Source organism: Hydra vulgaris, chromosome 03 (genome assembly GCF_038396675.1).
Source record: "Hydra vulgaris chromosome 03, alternate assembly HydraT2T_AEP".
Lineage (NCBI taxonomy): Eukaryota > Metazoa > Cnidaria > Hydrozoa > Anthoathecata > Hydridae > Hydra > Hydra vulgaris.
This window is the reverse complement of record NC_088922.1, coordinates 30,282,665-30,304,903: the sequence shown is the minus strand read 5'-3', so window position 1 is coordinate 30,304,903 and position 22,239 is coordinate 30,282,665. Positions and strand designations below refer to the sequence as shown.

General features: G+C 25.2%; 1 protein-coding gene and 1 long non-coding RNA gene across 3 annotated transcripts in view; both read right to left on the bottom strand.

The window, feature by feature from the left end:
• Positions 1–11,781, bottom strand: part of LOC136078077 (isocitrate dehydrogenase [NAD] subunit beta, mitochondrial-like) — a 60,459-nt gene extending 48,678 nt beyond the window's left edge. Inside the window, exon 1 of the mRNA XM_065792914.1 lies at positions 11,490–11,781. Coding sequence (XP_065648986.1) covers positions 11,490–11,576 — 87 coding nt within the window. The 5' untranslated portion in view covers positions 11,577–11,781. The remainder of the gene's footprint in view (positions 1–11,489) is intronic.
• A 1,985-nt stretch (positions 11,782–13,766) lies between these two features.
• Positions 13,767–22,024, bottom strand: LOC136078076 (uncharacterized). 2 transcript variants are annotated; one of them, XR_010637502.1, is made up of 3 exons: positions 21,757–21,876; positions 14,290–14,368; positions 13,767–14,030 (listed from the first exon to the last, which is right to left on the bottom strand). It is a non-coding gene; the product is annotated as an uncharacterized LOC136078076 (long non-coding RNA). The 2 variants fall into 2 exon arrangements; XR_010637501.1 differs by lacking the exon at positions 13,767–14,030 and having other exon boundaries at positions 21,757–22,024.
• Between the last annotated feature and the right edge of the window lie 215 nt (positions 22,025–22,239).

Sequence of the window (22,239 nt, the reverse complement as noted above, 5' to 3'; positions counted from 1 at the left end):
CTATTTGCTATTAATAGTAACTTGAAAGTAGCAACTTAAAAATACAAAATTAGATTTTATTAAAATTGATACCCCAGATAATTAAAGTAACAATGTTATTTCTATGTATAAAAGCAATATTAGATCAAATATTGAAACTTGTGAGTCTTGTTAGTCAAATTTGTAAGCTGCATCACTAATACAAGATGAATTAATTATCTTGAAATTAAGCAATATAACACAAAGCAATATAATACATGCTTGACTAACTATAATTTAAAAAAAAAATGATTTGGAGTTGAATTTGTAAAAAGTGTTTTTAGGCTTTGCTCTAGTCTTCAATAAAGATTTGTTAAAAAACTAAACAGACATGCAATTCATAATAAACTATTCGAATGGTTTAAATATTTGAAATGCAGTTAATGTGAAGAAATGCAAAATGATCCATATTGAATAAAAAAAACAACAATTATGCATACTGTACAAATAATTTCAGTTGTTGAGGCTTAAGAATCAGGTACAATTTTAGTATTGTATATATTTTAGCTAGTATGCAATTCACTCCAAAAAATATATACCTTTAATTTATATAAAGCAAATAATACAAATTTATACAAAGCTTGTAATTATAATTTTATATAGTAGTTGATAACTTTGATAGCTGATGTCTATTTTTCGAATTTTCAAATTATAATTATTTAATTATTTTTTTTCCTTTAATTTTTTTCAGAAATAAAAAATAAAATAATAATATGAATGCTAAAGAAATTTAATTAGACAAATAAAGAAATTTGTTACGAATTCGTGAAGCTTAAAGATATCAAGAAAGTTTTTTAAGTTTCAAAAATGTAGAAAAAACTTAATAATTAGTTACTCTGCATTGAAATCCGGATCTATCTAGATAAAAATACAACAGTTTGCCTGCACCTCAAATATATTTACTAAAAGCATTAATCCACAATCCACATAACTTACTGTTATCCATTTCATTTACACAATGGAAAAATAAGAAAAAATATAATTAAAGGTAATAACTAACCAAAAAATTTTTTGTATATATTGTAAATTGTATTTTATTTTGTATATATTGTAAATTGTATTTTATTTTGTATATATTGTAAATTTGTATATATTGTAAATTCATATAAAAATATTTTGAAAAATATTTACTGAAATACATGAACTTGATACTGTTCCATCAACCAAAATTCATATTCTCACTTGACTCGCCAGTCATTCAGCAAAGCCTCATTCTATTACTGTATCTGTCCCTACATGCTCTAAAAATTTTTGCCTAGTTTTTTTATCGGCACTTTAACCCTTTGGAACTCTTTCCCATCTTCATATTTTCTTGACTCATAAACCTACAACTTTTCAAGTCTTCTGTCAACCAATTCCTTGCTTTTTAACTCTTTGTTTTTCCCTAGTAACTTCCAACTTAATAGTGACTGCTTGCAGCCTTGTTGGAAACAAATCAGAATAATAAAAAAAAAAATATGTAGAAATTTTTTGAAAAATATTTACTGAAATTGATACATAAAGCTTTAATAAATTTCTAGGAAGTTGTAAGAAAATAATATGTTGCTGGTAATTTGAAATGCATTGGTATTAACACTGGAGTATAACTTTTTTTAACATAAGTCTTTAATGAATACAAGTAAGAGCATAAGTCTTTAATGAATATAAGTAAGAACATAAGTTCTTAATGAATAAAAATAAGAACATACATTCTTAATGAATATAAGTAAAAAATTTTAAAATGCATGCTAAGACTAGTCACTCAAGAGTTGCTCTAGGTAAAAATAAATTATTACAAATTCAATAAACAAAAAAATTAGGAATTGCAAGGACTTTAAATATACAGTTATAGCCAAAATAATACAACCATCTAACTTTTTTAGTAAAAAATTGTTGCTGTTTTTTTTACTGTATACAGTGTACAAATTTATTATTAGAAAATGTTTTAACTCAAATTACAACATACCTAAACATAAACGCATAAAGAAAGTATAAAGCATGTTTTAGCTCTTTATAAGAGCTCCTTGATTTTTCAGAACAACCTCTATTCTTAACAGCATTGGGGCAACAAGAGACTCACATTATTATGGGATTGATTTAGGACACTGTGCTTTTATTATAGCTTTTATCAAATTTGCTAGCAAGGTTGAGTTTTGTTTAGAAATTTCTGCTTTCAATTTTACCCAACCATTTTTGATGGGATCCAAATCAAATGAATTGCATAATGTTAATCACATTATTTATAAGTAAATTCTAAATTTTCTATTTTAATGTTAATCACATTTTATATAAGTAATTCATGAAATTGATAGTCTCACTTTGTGTTAAATTGTGTAAACCTTTTGTTGGCAGTGTAAACCTGACTGCTGGCAGTGATTGCACACTAAATCATAATTGCTAAACATTGCTTAACAAAAGATGCCATGTATTAGGGATAATATTAGCATGAGTTTGGTGGCAGGCAAACATTGACTTGGTGAGTTGCAAACTGCTTAACTTTGTCTGAGAACATGAAATATTGCCATTTTGAACTGTGCTGGAACTTAAATTCACACTAGGAGTTGAGTAAGAACTTGTAAGCTTGAAATCTGAATGATCTTCACAGCAAAACGCTTCCTATCAGAAATCTTTAATAAAATCAATTTGTGAAAATAAAATAACTTATGCTTAATCATTATATTATTGTTTAATGTTACTGAAGTGCATTAATATTAGTTCATCTTTTAGCGTGCTGGAGAGTAACTATCTTAAGCCCAACCCAAAATATTATTAAAATATTAATTTCTCAAAATATTAATAAAAATGATTTACCCAATAAAATACCATTGACCATAATGACCTGGTTTAATAACATTTTAAAATGAGTTATTCGGTTAATTTCAGTATTAATTGTTCTATTTAAATCTGAAAAAAAAACAAAAAACAGACTCCTGCATTTTTTTTCTCAGGAACTTGGAGCAAAGAGGTGTAGTACAGACACTAAATATACAATAATCCATAATCTTAAAACGAAAAAAGATATATATTAAAATTTTTCAAAACATTATTTTTGATTTTTTTTTAAACAAAAAAAAAACAAAAATTACTATTAAAAAATGCTTAAAAATAAATCCTTTTGTAATTTTGGATTCACTTTTCATTTAAATCATTATGTTCTATTCTGTTTGCTGTTCATTTAAATTATCTAATAAGACATCCTTCTCAAACTAATCTCATTTAAATCATCCAATAAGACGCATGTATATGTTTATATTTTTATCAGGAAATTTTTGAAAAAAGGCATTTTTTCATGTATTCTTTCTATATTGCCAGAGTAGAAACTTTTTTTTAATCTTCTTGTACTACCATTGGTATAAAACACTTTAAAAAATTCAGTTAAAATTATATTTTTATAGTTTTTATGATAATTTTAAAGTTGACTAATTATGATGCATTTGGCAATTTTTAACAAAAAAAAATTTATTATTATTGGAATCATTTTATTTATTTCAATAGAAACAAATTCTCTGTTTTACTTCCTTATCAGTCACTTATTCTTTATTGTTTCTTCTTCTTCAACTCACTTATTTATTTGGTTTGGTATTTCCTAGTCAAAATATTTGCAAACACTTGTTAGACCATTTTGTGCTCCAACTTAATTTTTTTCTTGAAACTCTTCAAGTTAAAGCATTTAGCTTGTGAATTTGAGCTTCTTTGCCATTGCTTTTAATTATTGTTAAAATGCAATTACATGCTTCCAAACATTTATAAAGAATATCAATATCAACATGTCTTGGTTAGCAGTATTTATAAAAAATTTTAAATTTTTTGAATTTATATATATAATTTTTATACAAAATATAAAGATTGAGAAAATTAGAGAAAAAAAAAAGGTTGCACGTTATTATCTAAAAATCATAATGAACATATGCAGCTTTTAAATTATTCATAAAATTATAAATAAGACTAAAAACAATCAACATCAGTATTGTGGAAATCATAAAAAAATTAGATTTTCTTTTTGACTGTTTAAATTCATTTATATCTACAAAGAAATGGATTGTGTTACAATCACTGGTGCTGAAAGAACACTCTCAGAAATATGACTAAACAGAGAAATATTATTTGAAAGTACAAGATCTACAATATTGTTTGCACAAGTGGGTTCATGAACAAATTGGTGCAAACTGAGACTATTGACTAAATTTTACTTAAAAAAAAGTTACTTAAAAATATACATTTTTAAGGTATTAGAAGCAAAAGCTATTTTGACTGTTTATGTAATAGTTCACAATATTTTTATCACTTTACTTGTATATCTACCATTTCAGCTTTTTTTATCACTTTACTTGTATATCTACCATTTCAGCTTTTTCAAACACATAGTTTCTACCAGAACAAGAGCAAGCTTGTGGAACAGATATTTTTTCAATATGTTTATGTTGAAAATAAGACAGTAGTTTAAGTATTTTAACTGGCCTTAAGTTTGAAATAACACAGTAGTTTTAGTATTTTAACTGGCATTAAATATTTTAACTGGCCAACAAACCTAAACCTTGACAATATTTTATCTGGCCTATTTGAAGGCAGTTAAAACTTGTTGATAAACCTTTTGGGTGGAGAAACTTAACTTCAGCATCAATTTTTTCTAGGTTGATTTCAGTTATGATGTCCATCCGCAACTTATCATAGACTACTGCTACATAAACCTCCAATAGTGACAGCATCACACAATAGCGCAAAACCTTTAAAAAGTGGCCATAATTCAAAAAAATTTTTAATGTAAAATGATTTTTTTTTTAAATGAATAATACTGCTTATATTATCTAAAAATATCTAGTTTGTTACTTATGTTCATTAACAGAACCGCTTCAAGGATTTAAAGTCATTATTTTTGAAAAAAAATTTGACAATTAGGACTTTGAGTTTTCTTGTGTTTTCATAATTGAAAATTACTGACATTTTCTCCAATCATTTTCACAATGGTATTATTCAACTTGTTCCTATTAGAAAAGTTCAATTAAAAAAAAATAATCAGTAAACAAGATTTATAGAAATATTAAACTGTAGAGCTAATTTTAGATTACTAAACGCATACAAAAAAATAAATATGTTAGTAATATGTTAGTTATATGCAAAAAAATTCACAAATTAAGAGTTGAGCTTAAGATAGTTAAAGAATATTTTTAATCATATTAATAATATAAAATAATAATAATATTTATATTAACAATATATTTATATACTTAATTATATTAATAATAAACTATATAACTCTTAAAATAGTTATCCTTTAATAGATAAAAAAATAATAAGGTAACTTCTAGTAACCAAGAAAATGCTGACGCATTCAACAATCACTTTGGAAATGATTTTACAGATGATAACAATTGCTCTACACTTATTAATAGTAAAATAAATGGTTCGATAGATACTGAAATTGTAATTTTTTCACCAGAAGCAGTGTATAAACCTTTAACGGAAATTAAATTCAGCATATTGCATGGTCCTGATAGTAAAACTAATATACTACCGAAAAAATTATCTCCTTTGTTGTGTATTCCACTTTCATTTATATTTGATGCAGGCTTTAAGTTAAGTTATTTAAATAGTTGGAGAGAAAATTGGAAAGACATGATACTTGGCACGATACCAATACTTTTTGATATACTTTGTTAGTATATTGTTGTGAACTAATCTAGTGGAAGAAATCAATTCAAGACAAATTGTTCAATGCTTTTAGGTTTACATTTGATAATGTAGATAGTGGGTTTAAATACATTATTACTAGGGTTCAAGTCAGAGAAGACAAAATAAATTTATTAGAAAAGAGATTAAAACTAACTCTTGCAAATTATGTTGTACTATGCATGCATCTTATCTAAAAAAAGAAATATTTGATTGTAGAAAGAGGTCGATCAACAAAAGAGCTTGATGAATCGAGTTCTGGCCCCAAAAGATGATTGATAGCAAATATTTCCTTTGATTCAAAAGCGGAATCTGTCGAAAAAATATTGTTAGTGGCACAAAGAAAAGCATTAAATAAATGTGAATTTAGATTTAAACTTAAATTTATTGTGAAATTAGATTTACAATTTAATCAAATTACTTAGTGTCATTAAAAAAAGGTGACACAAATCATTATTGCTATACACTTAGTTAAGCATGTTGCAAAAGAAAATGAAGCTTTTGCATGCTTCATGAATCTTTCAAAAGTGTTTATAAAAATACTCCTAAAGAAGCACCACGCAGTAATTCCATCTTACCTAGTAATTTCCAAAATAAAAAATGAGTGCGCACCTTTAAAAACATCCATAAAAGTTATTGAAACAAAGGCCGAAGCTAAACTACAGGACCTTTTGGACCACACATCCAAGATGCTTGTAAAACCACAGGAAAGATAAAATTTTAAAACATTTGGATGATAAAAAAAATGATTTTGATGAATGAATACTAATTATTAGTTAGGGTATGGACGAAGCATCAAATCACTTAAAATACCATCAACATTTTAATAATTGCAACCAAAATAACCTTTAAGATTTGGATTTATTCGTCCCAGCAGCATCACCTCTTTGACTATACATTTAGATTCAAACAATATTTTATGGAATAACTTAATGTCTCAGAGTAGTAGATTCTGTATACCAATTATGCTGAAGTATATAAAGGAAAATAAAGAACTGATATTAAAAATTAAGAAGGAAATTGAAAAAGATTAATTTATATGTTGTTAAAGTTTACCTTCCAGGAATAAGTATGTTTTTATCAACTATAGTTTTGTCCTTTCAATGATTGATAGAAAAATCTTAGTTTACATCATGGACACTTCTTCGACACAATGTTGTCCAATTTGTCATGCCACACCTGACATCATGAGCGATAGAATTAAAATAAAAACTTAAAAAGTAAAAAAGGTTTAAAAAAGATCAATATTATTGAGAAAAAAAAATCATTCATGGTAGGATGTTTGAAGAATTTGGTTTGAGAGTTGATGAACAAAGAGCCGGCAAATAAAGGACTAGTAATGCCGGAAATTTATGCTGACAAGCTTTTTCTGATCCTCTTTTACTCAGCAAAATTTTAGAAATTGATGAAGAAATTATTACCAGACTACATAACATTCTGATAGCCATCATTGCAAAGACCCAATTGATTTGGAAAAAATTGATAAATACTGCAAGGATACATGTCAATACAAGGTTAAAAGTTTGCTAGCACTTTATAGCAGTGATTGAGAAAATTCATCTGATATGAAATCAGATGAAATTAATGACTAAAATGAATTATATTTAAATGTTGACAGCAATGACAAAAATCTAGAATTAGATATAGATGTAGTAGAATAAAGTTTTTAACTGTACAATCTCTATTATGTATAACTTTATATTTGTTTGCCTACTATATAAATTTATTAAATATATTGAAAAAAAAAAAAATATTTAAAAACTTGCTGTGCCTATGAGCTGGTTAAACACAAAATTAAAATATCTCTTGATGTGGATATTTATTGAGCAAATGTTTCAATTTTACTCAATAAAGTCTTAATATCCACATAAATACAACAATTATATTTTTGGCCAACATATTCAATGAAATGTTTCCACTGTGCAATGACGCCAAGCTCCTATCTCTCCAATTTTCAATGACAGAATTCAATGACATGCACTTATTGTTGACTCCATAATATGTTAATTCACATATTATGATAAAAATCATAATATGTGAATTATCATAATATGTTAATTCACATATTATGATAAAAATCATAATATGTGAATTATCATATGTTAATTCATATATTGTAAAGTATAAATATTATGGAGTATTTAACTCATCATAGCTTAAAACTCCACAGTTTTAAGAAAAAAAATTAACACAGTTTGCTCAAAAAATAATTTACATGTACAAACCTTTTAAAATCTGCATGGAGTATTGCACTTATAATCATCTAATAACGGATATTGTATTCTAAAAAGCATTTGACTCAGTTTCACATTATAAACTATTAGTTAAATTAACATCATATGATAAAGGTGAGCACTCTTCTTAAATGGGGAGGCAATCTACTTATTTGAATTTAGTAATTTAGTAGATTTAGGTAATTGGTAGATTTAGATAATTATAAGAATTTAGATAATTATGATAATTATGGTAGATAATTAGTATAATTTAGATAATTATGATAATTGTGGTAGATAATTAGTAGAATTTAGTAGATTTAGATAATTTAGTAGGTTTAGATAATTGGATAAGAGGTAATCTTCTTAATTGGATTTCCACTTATTCAGCAATAGATATCAGCAAGTTAAGATCAGAAGTTCCCCATCAAACCTTATTTGCATTGTTAGTGGAGCTCCACATGGTAGTGTGTTAGAACTAACATTATTTTTACTACATGATTTAGTAGCCATAACTAACAATCTTATATGTTTTTAAAATTTTCTGCAGAAGATATCAAGTTATATAGTTCTCAAGTTATATAGTTCTCAAGTTATATAGTTCTAATGCCCTGCATACATCTTTTATGTATCCTTATTTTCTTTTTTAAGACCTTTTTTTAATACCAAGTTTTATGAATTTAAATAAGAATTGACAAAGTTATACATTTGAAGTTTAAGAAAAACTTAAAATTTGGTCATGGTTTCTTCAACAAATCCATATATTAAAAATTGGTACTTAAAATACTATAACTTTTTGTAGAATTGTTCGATTTTGATCATTTGTTCACCCTTATAATACTGTTTTCAAGGTCTTTCCAATAATAGGGGAGAGTGGGGAGAAATGGACACTCTCTGCTATTTTTAAAACTAGTGGACCATATTGTTTTGGACCAGAATAAAAAAACTTCAGTAACACTAGATGTTTTTAAAAAACCATTTCCTTTTCCTTAATTCTTATGCACATTTTTTATTTGCATACAGAAATTTTTCAATCACAAAACAAGTATTTTCTTAACCAATTTGCACGTCTATATTTCATTGGATCTACATCAGAATTCAAGGTAAGTTTGTTTTACTGTAAAACCAACATTTCTTTATAATAATTTATAACTTTTGCCTTACAAATTCAATAAATAAAAATTTATTAGTGTTTTAACCAATTCAGGTACCAGTGGGGAGAAATGGTCCACAAGAGGTCCGTTTCTCCCCATTCATTTGATTCATGATTGGCAGTAGATTTCTATAGGGATGATATGCTTATAATTAGCATTTTGAATCTATATAGATGTATGTCTTATCTTTACTGTGAAAAATCTGTTAATTATTAATGCTGGTTCTATTTTAAGTAGATCTAGCTCTAGATCTAATCTAGATTTTTAAAAGTCAAAACTTAGTTAATGAAAAACTTTTTTTTTTACTTTTTCCAGGTAATAATGCCTCAAGTTTACATAAGGAAAACTGACAAAGGCAAAGTGCCAGAGTCAGTTATGATAGATGCTGTAACTGCTGTTGAGAAGGGCATGACAGTTCGACAAGCAGCAAAAGAATTTAATGTTGCCCAATCAACACTGATTAACAACATTAAAAAGGCAAAAAGTAAAAAAACTAGCCTGTGTCCTAACTATCAGCACAGCTTGATATTTACTGCAGAGTAAGATATTTGTTTAGCAACATACCTGGCCAGGTGCTCAAATATGTTTTATGTCCTAACAACAAAAAATGTTTGTGCTCTTGCTCTTGAAATGGCAACAGTGAATAACATAAAATGTCCTGTGTCATGGATCACCAATTCAATGGCCGGAAGAAAGTGGCTTTTTGGATTTCTGTGACGCCATCTAGAACTTTCACTCAGACAGCCAAAAGCCACATCACTGGCACGGGCTACAGCGTTCAATAAATTCAATGTCAACTCATTTTTTAAAGTCGGTCTATTTCTCCCCACAGGTGGTCTATTTCTCCCCATATTGAGGTGGTGTTTTTTATTTTTTATTTTTTCTTATGTATGATAATTTTTTTTATAGACTATATTTTGAAATAAATGGTTACTTTATTGAGAAATATAACAAACATCCCTGAGTTGTTGTAATTTATGTTTTTATGTAACTTTTAATAAAAAATTAAAAATGGTGGACCATTTCTCCCCACTCTCCCCTATATAACAATCTAGTGTTTGAACAATTTAAAAATTTCATGTTACATACCTAATAGAAATAGCCTTTAGTCTTATATTGCAGAACAAAATTTATAACTAATAATAATAACAACAACAATAATAATAATAATAATAATAATAAAAATAATAACAGTACTAATAACAATATTAATAATAATTATAATATTATGATTTTTTTTAATAGTAAAAAAAATCATAACAATATTATGATTTTTTTTTTACTATTAAAAAAAAATCATAGTTTTTAGTCTTATATTGCAGAACAAAATTTATAACTAATAATAATAACAACAACAACAATTATAATAATAATAATAATAATAATAATAATAATAATAATAATAATAATAATAATAATAACAGTACTAATAACAATACTAACAATAATTATAATATTATGATTTTTTTTAATAGTAAAAAAAAATCATAACAATATTATGATTTTTTTTTTTACTATTAAAAAAAAATCATAGTTTTTAGTCTTAAATTGCAGAACAAAATTTATAACTAATAATAATAACAACAACAACAATTATAACAATAATAACAATAACAATAATAACAATAATAATAATAATAATAAAAATAATAATAATAAAAATAATAACAGTACTAATAGCAATACTAACAATAATTATAATATTATGATTTTTTTTAATAGTAAAAAAAATCATAACAATATTATGATTTTTTTTTTTACTATTAAAAAAAAATCATAGTTTTTAGTCTTATATTGCAGAACAAAATTTATAACTAATAATAATAACAACAACAACAATTATAATAATAATAATAATAATAGCAGTACTAATAACAATACTAACAATAATTATAATATTATGATTTTTTTTAATGGTAAAAAAAATCATAACAATATTAATGACAATAATGCACTTGTTATATAGATTTTACATAGTTATAGATGCAAATATAGGCAAACAATTAAAAACTGACAAAACATAATCAAAAATGACATGGAATGATTTTATGAAATTAAAATATGAGAAAAAACGTTCATTAATATCAATAGTACCATAATATCAATAGTAATAATAATAACAATAAGTAAAAAGTTAAAAACAAACATCATTTTTCAAACATTTTCAAAAAAATTTTTGCAAATACAATTTCAACAACAAATATTATTTTTATTTCCATATATTTAAATATTTTCAATAGAACTTTTTAATAAAAATAATATTCAAAATTAAACAAATTTCAAATCAAAATAAAACAAAATCAAAATTAGGTATATATCCTCGAATTGAAAAATCATTTTTATTTGTTTATTATTAAATAATCTTATAATTTCTAAGACTATTTAGAAGATAAATAAAAAAGATTTCCTTTTATTATATAAAAATTAACATCATAGCTTTAAAAAATTACTTTTTTACCTTGCAAACATTTAATGACGTAAATTGGTTTAAAACCTTTCTTCGAATAAAAGGTATAACAGGCATTAAAAAACAATATTTTAGCATGAAGCTTTTGGTTAAAAATATCTGTATATATTTTTTTCTTGCAGAATCCTTTGCAGAATAGAGAATTATCGATTGCGTATAAGCTCTTGTTGATTATTGTTATTTCAAATTGACCAACGACAAATTTTTCGTTTAGCCAGCGCTTTCGCTAGCAAGTCTTTTCGCGCTCGCCCTTTGGCTAGCGCGAAAAAACTTTAGCGAGCTCGTAAAAAAGCGCTTGCCAAAAAAATAAAAGCATTTTTTTAATTTCTTCATAAATTAAAAAACTCTTTAATATGCAAAAACATTCAATTAGATTTATATTCAATAAAAGCCGCTACTCTACTATATATATATATATATATATATATATATATATATATATATATATATATATATATATATATATATATATATATATATATATATATATATATATATATATATATATATATATATATATATATATATATATATATATATATATATATATATATATATATATATATATATAAGTTCATAGAAAAAAAAACACGGATTTTTTTTTCTATGGTTCCCGCTTTCAGTTAAAAAATGAAGGTTTTGGGGCACAAATTGACTTCAAAAATGGGTTTTATAATTTTTTTTCGGAGTGAAATCATTTTTATCTAACGAGTCAACTAACCCATTCGGTTATAATTCAAGTTGAAAAAAACTGTTGAAATAACGAAATAAATATTTGTTTGAAAATGTCGCACCTTGATATTCCATATGTAAATTGAATTTATGGTCAAACAGAGAAACAAATGAAAAAATAAATAAATATTCAAGGCTAATGCGATATAATTATGATGTAAACGGACTTAATTTTTGCTTCACAATAGTGTAATTAAGGTGATGTTACTTTTACATTTAAATCTAATAAATCATAAATCTTAAAATGATGTTACGCCATGTTACTCGGCATATCTTATTCAGTATTCTCCGTTTGAAGTTTAATACCTGGTCATTTTTAAGTTAGCTTAAAAATGAACAGGTATAAAAATTAAAAATTCTATTAAAAATATTTAAATATATGGAAATAAAATTTGTTGTTTGAAAAATGAAAAAGATGCTTTTATTTTTTTCATTTGTTCAACTTTTATGAAAAATTGCTTTTTTTACGATTTTTTTTTTTAATTATTTTAAGTATTTATTCTAAGCATTATTTTTGCTATTTTTGTTTCAGAAAAAAACGAATTTAAAAAATTCATTTTTTTCTGCTATTAAGATAAAAAAATTCCGTGTTTTTTTTTCTATGAACTCTAAAAAATATATTTTAATGTAGACCAAGAAAAAGTGCTTTAAAGGCACTAACTTTGCGTAACTTGAGAACATTTAAATAATATGACGCTCGCAACAATAACCTATTGTAAACATAAGTTGGAAATATATATATATAAATATATATATATATATATAACTATAAATATATATATATATAACTATAAATATATATATATGTATATATATATATATATATATATATATATATATATATATATATATATATATATATATATATATATATATATATATATATATATATATATATACAACTTGAATTTAAAAAAGGTTTTGCCCTTTAAAGTAGGCCAATGCTCCTTGATACTTTACCCTCAATATATTTTATATGACCTCACAAATGTTACATTTTCGTCAAGGAGTGCTCCTAGAAATTTTAATGATACTTCTCTTTTTTTTTGCAATTGTTAATACAAAGATTTAGAAGTTTTAATGGAATTTTGTCTCATGATAGCGATGGAAAAAAGTATATTTTGTTTTAGTTAAATTTAGAGATTATTTGTTTGCTGTAAACCATTCAGCAAGGTATAGTAGTTCTGTTTACAGTTCTAAATAACATTTTTATATCATCGTGAGCATAAAAATAGACTAGTATCATCTGCAAACAAGGTTGGGTCCAATACATTACAAAACTTGCTTAGATCATGGATATATATCAGAAACAAGAGCGGTTCTAATATAGATCTTTGTGGTACTCCACAAAATATATTCCTATTGTTAGTTTTTCCATAATTATGAGAAATATATTGCTGTCTATTTCACGGGTAGCTTTTAAACCATTTAAGGTTCGAATTTTTAATACCGTAGTTTTTTAATTTGGTTAATAAAATATTTATTATAAATAACTAACAGTTTCAAAAGCCTTATTGAAATCAATAAAAACGCGTAAAGTATATTTATTTTCATCAAAAGAATATCATAGACAGGATGAATAATTGCCTGATCAGTAGAGTAACCTTTTTTGAACCCAAATTGTTTATCATAAAGGATGTTAATAATATCTAAGAAATAGCAGTCTTTTGTACATAATGTCCCAATGTAAGGCAGAAGCTTTACAGCAACGTCCCCACCATCTTTTCAGTCGATTAAGAACATTACCAATAGACTGGTGCATCTCATTTCGTCATTACTTTGGCGTGCTATCTCTGATTTCTAAAATTAATCAGCCAACTTAACGCAGCAAATTTAGCACTTCTTTTAAATAACTTTAAATATATAACTCATCATCTACTGAAATGAAGTTAATAGGTTACTTCGCCATCTTAACGAACAAAACAATGTTTTTTACTTTATACTAAATCAGAAACTTTTATTTAGTTACAATTTATACCAATATATACTACGAACTTGTTATTTCAACCAAAGAATAAATGTAGCCCTTTCGAAAATATTTAAGTAGAAAATAACATACCCACAATAACTCTGATTACGAATATTTTTTGAATGCTTTTTTATTTTTCCACCCATGTTGTTACATGTAATCAATTTGTCTAAAATAAATAAAATAAAAAATTAACTTTGTTTTGATTCGAATTTTACTTTATAGGACCATTGAAAAATTATCAAATACTTTTATATAAATTAACAGAGAAAACGGCAGTTTAACAGAATTTCAATAGGTCAGCTTTTTAGTATTGTTTATAGCTTTTTTGAATTGGATTCATGATTGGAGTCATAAGATTTTGCATAAGAACCATATTCAGCTATAGGTTTACATCTTTTTTCTAAAGTCAGAGCTTAATTTATTTTACCCTCACTTGTTGCATAATTTGGATTTAATAATTAATCTCCCAAAGTGACTAAGTTTACCATGGGTTTGTAGTAATGGAAGAGTCTCAGTCCAAAGTGTTGCATTACCATTGTGGGGAACACCCACAATGGTAATGCAATACTTTGTTTGCAATAATTAATTGCAATAAACTGTTTTCTAGGTACTCCTATAGATAATTTTTACCATCAATTTAGAAAACTTTGTACTTTTAATTCACATTAACATTTGCTTGTCAAGCCATAATATTTTAAAGGAATTTTGTCAGTTTTATTGTTTTAAAATTAGTCTTAACCATTTTCCCGTAGATTTTTTTATATAAATGATATTATTTTGAAACTTAATTTCAATTGACTTTCATCAGCCATAATTATGAATGGTTTCTTTTTAAACAATAATTTGTATAAATTTCCTGCACAACTACTTGCTATAAAATTTTTTTAGCAACTTGATCAAAATCTTTATATTTCTTGAAAGACTTAACTTGATGGTTTTTCTTTTATCAATTTTTTGGCCAAAAACAGCTAAGCAATATGAGAATTTGACGCAATTTTTACCAAAAAAAAAAAAATCATCTTTTTTTATTGATTTTTAAACTGTTGATGCTTTAATTTAATAAGTGTTAAAAACTTCTGACCTAGGGCCCTGCGAATCCGAAACTTTGATTTCGAATCGAATCTCGAATGGAATCTAATAAAATGACGAATTTCGAATCGAATCTCGTTTCAAAAACAAATTCTTTTACAAAACATGTATTTATTTAAATTTCAACATAATCAATTGGTAGGCCAGTCAGGCCTATGGTCCAGTGGTGAGACTATTGAACCAAGTGAAAACACTGCAAACTGCTCAAATTCTTTGGTTAATTTATCAGCATTTTCTTCTTCAATAACATGGCTTTTTCCTTTCAGAATTTTAGCATTTGACAGAACTCTGTGAAGCAAGGAAGACTTCCCAGCAAGAGGTTAATTAGCTGGAGCTTGAACTTGAACAGAAATTGGTTCTATTTTTTTCACTGCTTTTGTCTGTGCACATGCAGCTTCTAAGTGACGTCGAATTGTGGTCTGTGCAATGTTGATTTCAGTTTGATCTAATGAAAAACGTGAGTCCAGATATGTGGTTGTAACATAAATTGCATTTGTCAGATCAAACAATTCAGTCAACTCATAAAGAATAATTTATCATGCATTTAACACACATATATTTAAAGTTTGCTGCATTTAGCAAGGTAACAAAATATAACAACAGCAAAAACAAACAAAGACAAAGACTAAATTTTAAAAGAATAAACAATTAACACACATGTATTCAATGATAAAAAAAACATAACCAGATCTCTATATAATAACAACTAATAACAAAATAAGCTCACAATAACAACCAACATCAGCCCTGGTTTATAAAATAAAATTTAACTGTATTTTTAAACAATCAGAGCTAGTTTACAACTATTATAAAAATAAAAGTTATAATGAAAATAAAATAAAATGATCAAAACTTGCAACAAAAAACTTTTACCTGCAACAATCTTATTTTATATATTACAAGTAAACTTTCATTTCGTTAAAAAGTATACAGTTTAATTAGATGGTTTTAACGTCATGCAAATCAAATAAAGTTCTTTAGCTTAGCTCTTTTAGACCAGCAAGTCGGCATATCGAGACCATATAGTACAGTCGGCAAACTTGGACTTTTTTTTTTAAACAAAAAATATATTTATAGCATTTTTGCTACAGTCAATAAAAATTCTGGATTCGCCCCTGAATATATTATTTATAGTATAAAATATATATTGTATATTTTAAAAGATGCTATATTGTTATGATGCAGTTATGATTTTGGTAATATATATAATTATTGAATTATTATATAAACAAAAAAGTAATTATATCTCTATAAATATTAACAAAACACTGTATATATTAACAAAAAAAAAACTATATATTTATAAATATTTTATTTCACAGTTTTTTGTTAAATGGTACATACCTCATTATGTATAACCATCATAATTCATTTAGTTGTTTTAATAGCTTTATTTAGTTTAGGTAAAAAAAGGAAATTCATCAAGATTAAATCTGGTGTTAGGCTCAGCATGTTGCTTTAAATGATTACTCTGATGTAGAATGTATTCAAAAATTCATAAAGATTTTTATTTTTTGTAATTCTGAATTAAAAAAACCATTATAATATAGTCCTAATACAGGTTTCCTTTTTGGTTGTTAACAGCCATGATTACACGGTTTTACTTTTTTGTAATCATGGCTATTAACAACCAAAAAGGAAACCTGTATTAGTATTACAATGGCTTTTTTAATTCAGAATTAGAAAAAATAAAAATCTTTTATCCAGGTTACTTTTCGACAACATCTCTGGAAAAGTAAATAAACTATTTTTAAGTAAGTATTCTATAAATCAACTCTTTTAAACTTCATTCATAACAGTCCATTAATAACATGCATATTTAACAATAAAAGATCAAACGGTTATTCCTTTTTTTGTTTTTTTGACTAAATTTCCTTTTTGACTAAAACTAAATAAAGCTATTAAAACAACTAAATGAATTATGATGGTTATACTTAATGAGGTATGTACCATTTAACAAAAAACTGTGAAACAGAATATTTATAAATACATATAGTTGTATAATTAGCCAACTGTATATAGTTGTATGATCAGCCAACTACACCAGAGCAAATAATTTTCAATAAAGTTTACCTTCAGGTAGATAGTGATGTGGAGTAATTATTTGGTCATTTCAAAAACCATGGGAGGTCACAAGAATGGTGGAGCACTTCAGTGCTCCTAACATATGCTCACTTTAACAATATACTGCAAAATATATTTTACAATAACATTGTTTACATTGATATTTTGTTTTAAATCAGACTGGCTGTTCTGCACTTTGGCGTAAAGCATTGTTTTGACATAAAGCAGTATTACTTTGTTTATTTACTTTATTCAAAAATTTTATTTCCTTATTCAACTCTTTCACAAAAAACTCATTATAGTGGTTCTCCCCTTTTCTAAAGTCAAATTCAATCAGTTAAAGAGTTAATTTTGTGGCGACTAATAATTTCCTTCAATCAGTCAAAGCTACCGTTTATTGAAAATTACTCCAGTTTTAATTTTTTGTAGTTGTTCATTATAAACTTTTGTTAGTTCTGCTTAAATACCCATAATTTGATTTATATATTACTCCATAGTATATAAAATGTCTATATTATATGTATATAATTTGAATTGCATGTATGTTATATATATACGTGTATATATATAACATACATGTATATATATAAAATACATATATATAAGTCTTTAATTTTGACTTTCATTTATATATATATATATATATATATATATATATATATATATACGTGTATATATATATATATATATATATATATATATATGTGTGTATGTATATATGTACATATTTATATATATATATATATATATATATAAATATGTATATATATATATTTATATATATATATATATATATATATATATATATATATATATATATATATATATATATATATATATATATATATATATATATATAAGTTTTATCTTGTCATATATACCTTATTTTATCACTTATATTTATCTCATTTATTTTATTTTATCACTTATATTTGTACTATAGCTTTTATATTATAAATCTTATTTATATTTAAAACTTATATACTTCTATTTATACCAATACTATATACTCTATTATCTTAAGATTATTTATACTTATTATTTAAATATAAAGATTATTTATACAGTATCATAATACTTATATAGTATTTATACTATATCTATCATATTGTTTATTATTATCTGATTCTTATAAGTAACTAATTTTAGACTACAAATATTTAATACATTACCTCTTGTAGTCTAAAATACTACTATATTTTAGACTACAAATATTTAATACATTTTTGCAATAAGTGGATCCACATTAGGTGTAATAATGTTGATAAAAAACTCTACAACTCTTTGATGACTGAAACTGGCTATTGGTACTGTTTTAATTGCTTGGAAAATACTCTACCATACTCCTCTCTGACAGATAAGGATTTTAAGGTCACTATAAATGGTGCAAATACTTTTACTTATAATTTATTTTATGACACTTCATCTAACCTAAATAATCTTTTTCAAAATAAACTTGACAATGATAATATTAATTGTGAATACTATGATACAACAGAGTATAACAAAGCTAGTAGTATTGATTCAAAAACCTATTTACATGTTAATATATCATCCCTGACATATTACCTTGATGAGCTAAAACTTCTGCTTTCCCTTATGAATAATAAACTCAATACCATTGCTATATCTGAAACTCGCTTAAATCACAACAAAAACTTAGAACTGATAACACTTTAAATGGCTATGCCTTTGAATGTACTGATTCTCATTCTAATAAAGGAGGAGAAACTAATATATATATATAAAATGTGAATTAAATTATAACTTGAGATCTGACCTCAAAATTCAGAAGAAAAAAAGAACTAGAATCAATCTTTATTGAAATTTTACTGCAATCAGAAAAAAATATAATTGTAGGTTGCATTTATCGCCACCTATGTATGAACACTAGTGAGTTCAATATCACTAATATACAAACCCTACTCAACAAGTTATCACTAGAGAATAAAAATATAGTTCTTTTAGGAGACTTCAACATTAATCTTTTAAAATATGACTCCTGTAATGATGTTTCTAACTTTCTAGATCTTATGTGCTCTTTCTCTCTCTTCCCATTAATTACTCAACCAACCAGAATTACTCCAAAATCAAAGACACTCATAGATAATATATTTGTAAACTTTCACACCCCAAATACTAAATCAGGCAACCTAACAGCATGTCTTGCTGACCATCTTATTAAGTTCATGTCATTTCCATGCAAGAACTTAAAACAGTCTCATCCCAAACTATATCGTAGATGTCTTAAAAATTTTGATGAAAAAAGTTTTCTTAAAGATCTTAAAGAAACTGATTGGCTTTCAATAAGCCAACAAAGGAACTATTGTGCTAATAACTCTACTTCTAAGTTTTTGAATGCACTTAAAAGATTACTTGATAATCATGCCCATTTCAAAATGTCTACCAAAAAAGCTAATAAATCTTTATGAAAGCCATGGATTACTAATAGAATCATTACGTCATTACAAATTAAAAATAAGTTGCACAAGAAGTTTATAAAACGTAAAAATGAGAATTTAAAGCTACAATTCTTTAAAAAATTCAAATATTATAGAAATCAAATTAATAACCTACTGCAATACTAAAAAAAAACATATTATTCAACCTACTTTAATGAAAATCTAAACAACCTTAAAAACACCTGGAAAGGATTAAGGAGCATTATTTATATTAAATCAAAGAACAACAATAATATAGATAGTTTAAATTTTAATAATAAAACTATAACTAACAAGAAAATAATTGCAATTATATTTAATGATTACTTCTCTTCAATTGCAGATAATCTTGCTAAAGAAATTATACCTCTAAGATTTCACTTCAGCCACTATCTCAAAAACCAAAATCCTGATATTTTTTTTATATCTCCAGTTACTTCTCAAGAAGTAAATGACTATACCTCCCTCTTGAGTGGTCAAAAACTAAATATTGTAGATAAAATAAAATATCTGGGCATATTATTAGATGAAAATTTTTTGTTCATTCAACAAATTATATCCATATCAAACAAAGTTGAGCAAATGGAATGCTTACCAAAGTAAGGCATTTAGTGAATTACAAAACCCTTGTGAATATTTGGCATGCTATTTTTAACTCCCATCTACGCTATGATTGTCAGATATGGGGACAAAGTTCATCCTTATAAAAATAACCTTATAAATCTCCAGAATAAATCTTTAAGAATAATTCACTTTCATCCTAACAGTTTTAGTTCTGACATACTATATAATCTTTCTAACATTTTAAAGCTTGACAAACTTATCTACTTATCTAACTGTGTTCTTGTACGGGACATTGTCCACAATAATACGCCTAGCTGTTTTGCTAGCTACTTTAAATTCACAAATGATATTCATAGTTTTAAACTTAGGTCTGTATCTTATTGTAGTCTCTCTATGCCTTTAAAACAAACACATAAGTATGGCATAAAGTCAATCAAGTATCAATCAATTCATTGTTGGAACTCTCTTCCTGTTAAAACTAAAAAAATATTCTCCATAATGACAAATAGAAATGCCTTCATAACCCAGTTAAAAAAGTTTATCCTCAATAAAAATAATCAATGAACTATCAGTTATGCAATCACCCCCAAGCTATTCTCTATAACTGAATTTTTAATATATTAAAAGTATAAAACTTATAAATAAAAATAACAATAACAATATAAAACCAAAAAATAGAAACAAAAATATAAAACTCTAAAATAAAACATAAATATATATAAATGTTCATTTAGTCACAACCAAATACCCTCATTTTTATCATCCTGTAAAGTTTATATGGCTCTAAAATTTGCGGCATTGTTACTAAACCATGTAACATGTAATAAATAAACAATAAACTATTTTCTATGCAATTGCCCCGCTTAATTCTTTATAACAATTTTTTTCTTTTTTTTAAATTTTTTTTATTATACTTTAATGCATATTCAATATTTTTATTTCCTTATAAAATACTATGCTTAAAAATTCAGGTACATAACAAAACTCTCCTAGGACTTCTCCTTCTATGACTTTTCTTTCCAAGTCGCTAAACTTCTCTCCATTTTCTTTTCTTCTTTTTGGCATTGTACAAAGAACACTAATTAAAACTATTTGTTTGCAAATCGAAGGCGATAATATATTGTTAAATGTTACATGGGCAAATGTTACAAAAGATTTTTTTGATGTTTTATATTATATAATATATATGACTTCTTGTTTAGTTTGGAGTTAGTATAATGCCTAAAGCATTATACTAATTCCAAACTAAAGTTTGTTCATGCTTAGGTAAAATTAGTACACAAACTTTTATTTATTTGTATTTTAAATAGACACTATTTACATGATATTTATGATTGAAGAAAATAAAAGTTTTATAGCAAGATTAATTGCATATTTAACAATAGTCAAAATTTACCTGCTCTTAACAACGTCTTTGTAGATTAATTAATTCTGAACCCCTCTCTTCCTCATTTCTACTTAAAGTTGTTTTCCTAATTTTCATAAAAAAACTTCTTATAAAAATTAATATTCAATAAAAAATATTTATTTAGTTTTTATAGCTGAGTTTTATAAAAATATTATTTTCATTTTATTAGGCTGTAAAAAATAATAATCAGTAATAATCCCTAATTTAAACTTGTTAGAAATTATATGAATTCAATATTAGAAAAGTTATTAGAAAATATTAGAAAGACTATTAGAAAAGAAATTATATGAATTCAATATTAGAAAAGTTTTAATAAAATTACGAAAACTTGGTTCATTAAAAAAAAAATTTTTTTGTGTAAGATCAGCGCAACTCGTGCGGAACCCTAACTTAACGGAAATGCTGCCAAATAATGGTGAATACCAAATAGTTACGAAAACAACGCTGAACGTACAGTTTCCGTAACCTAAG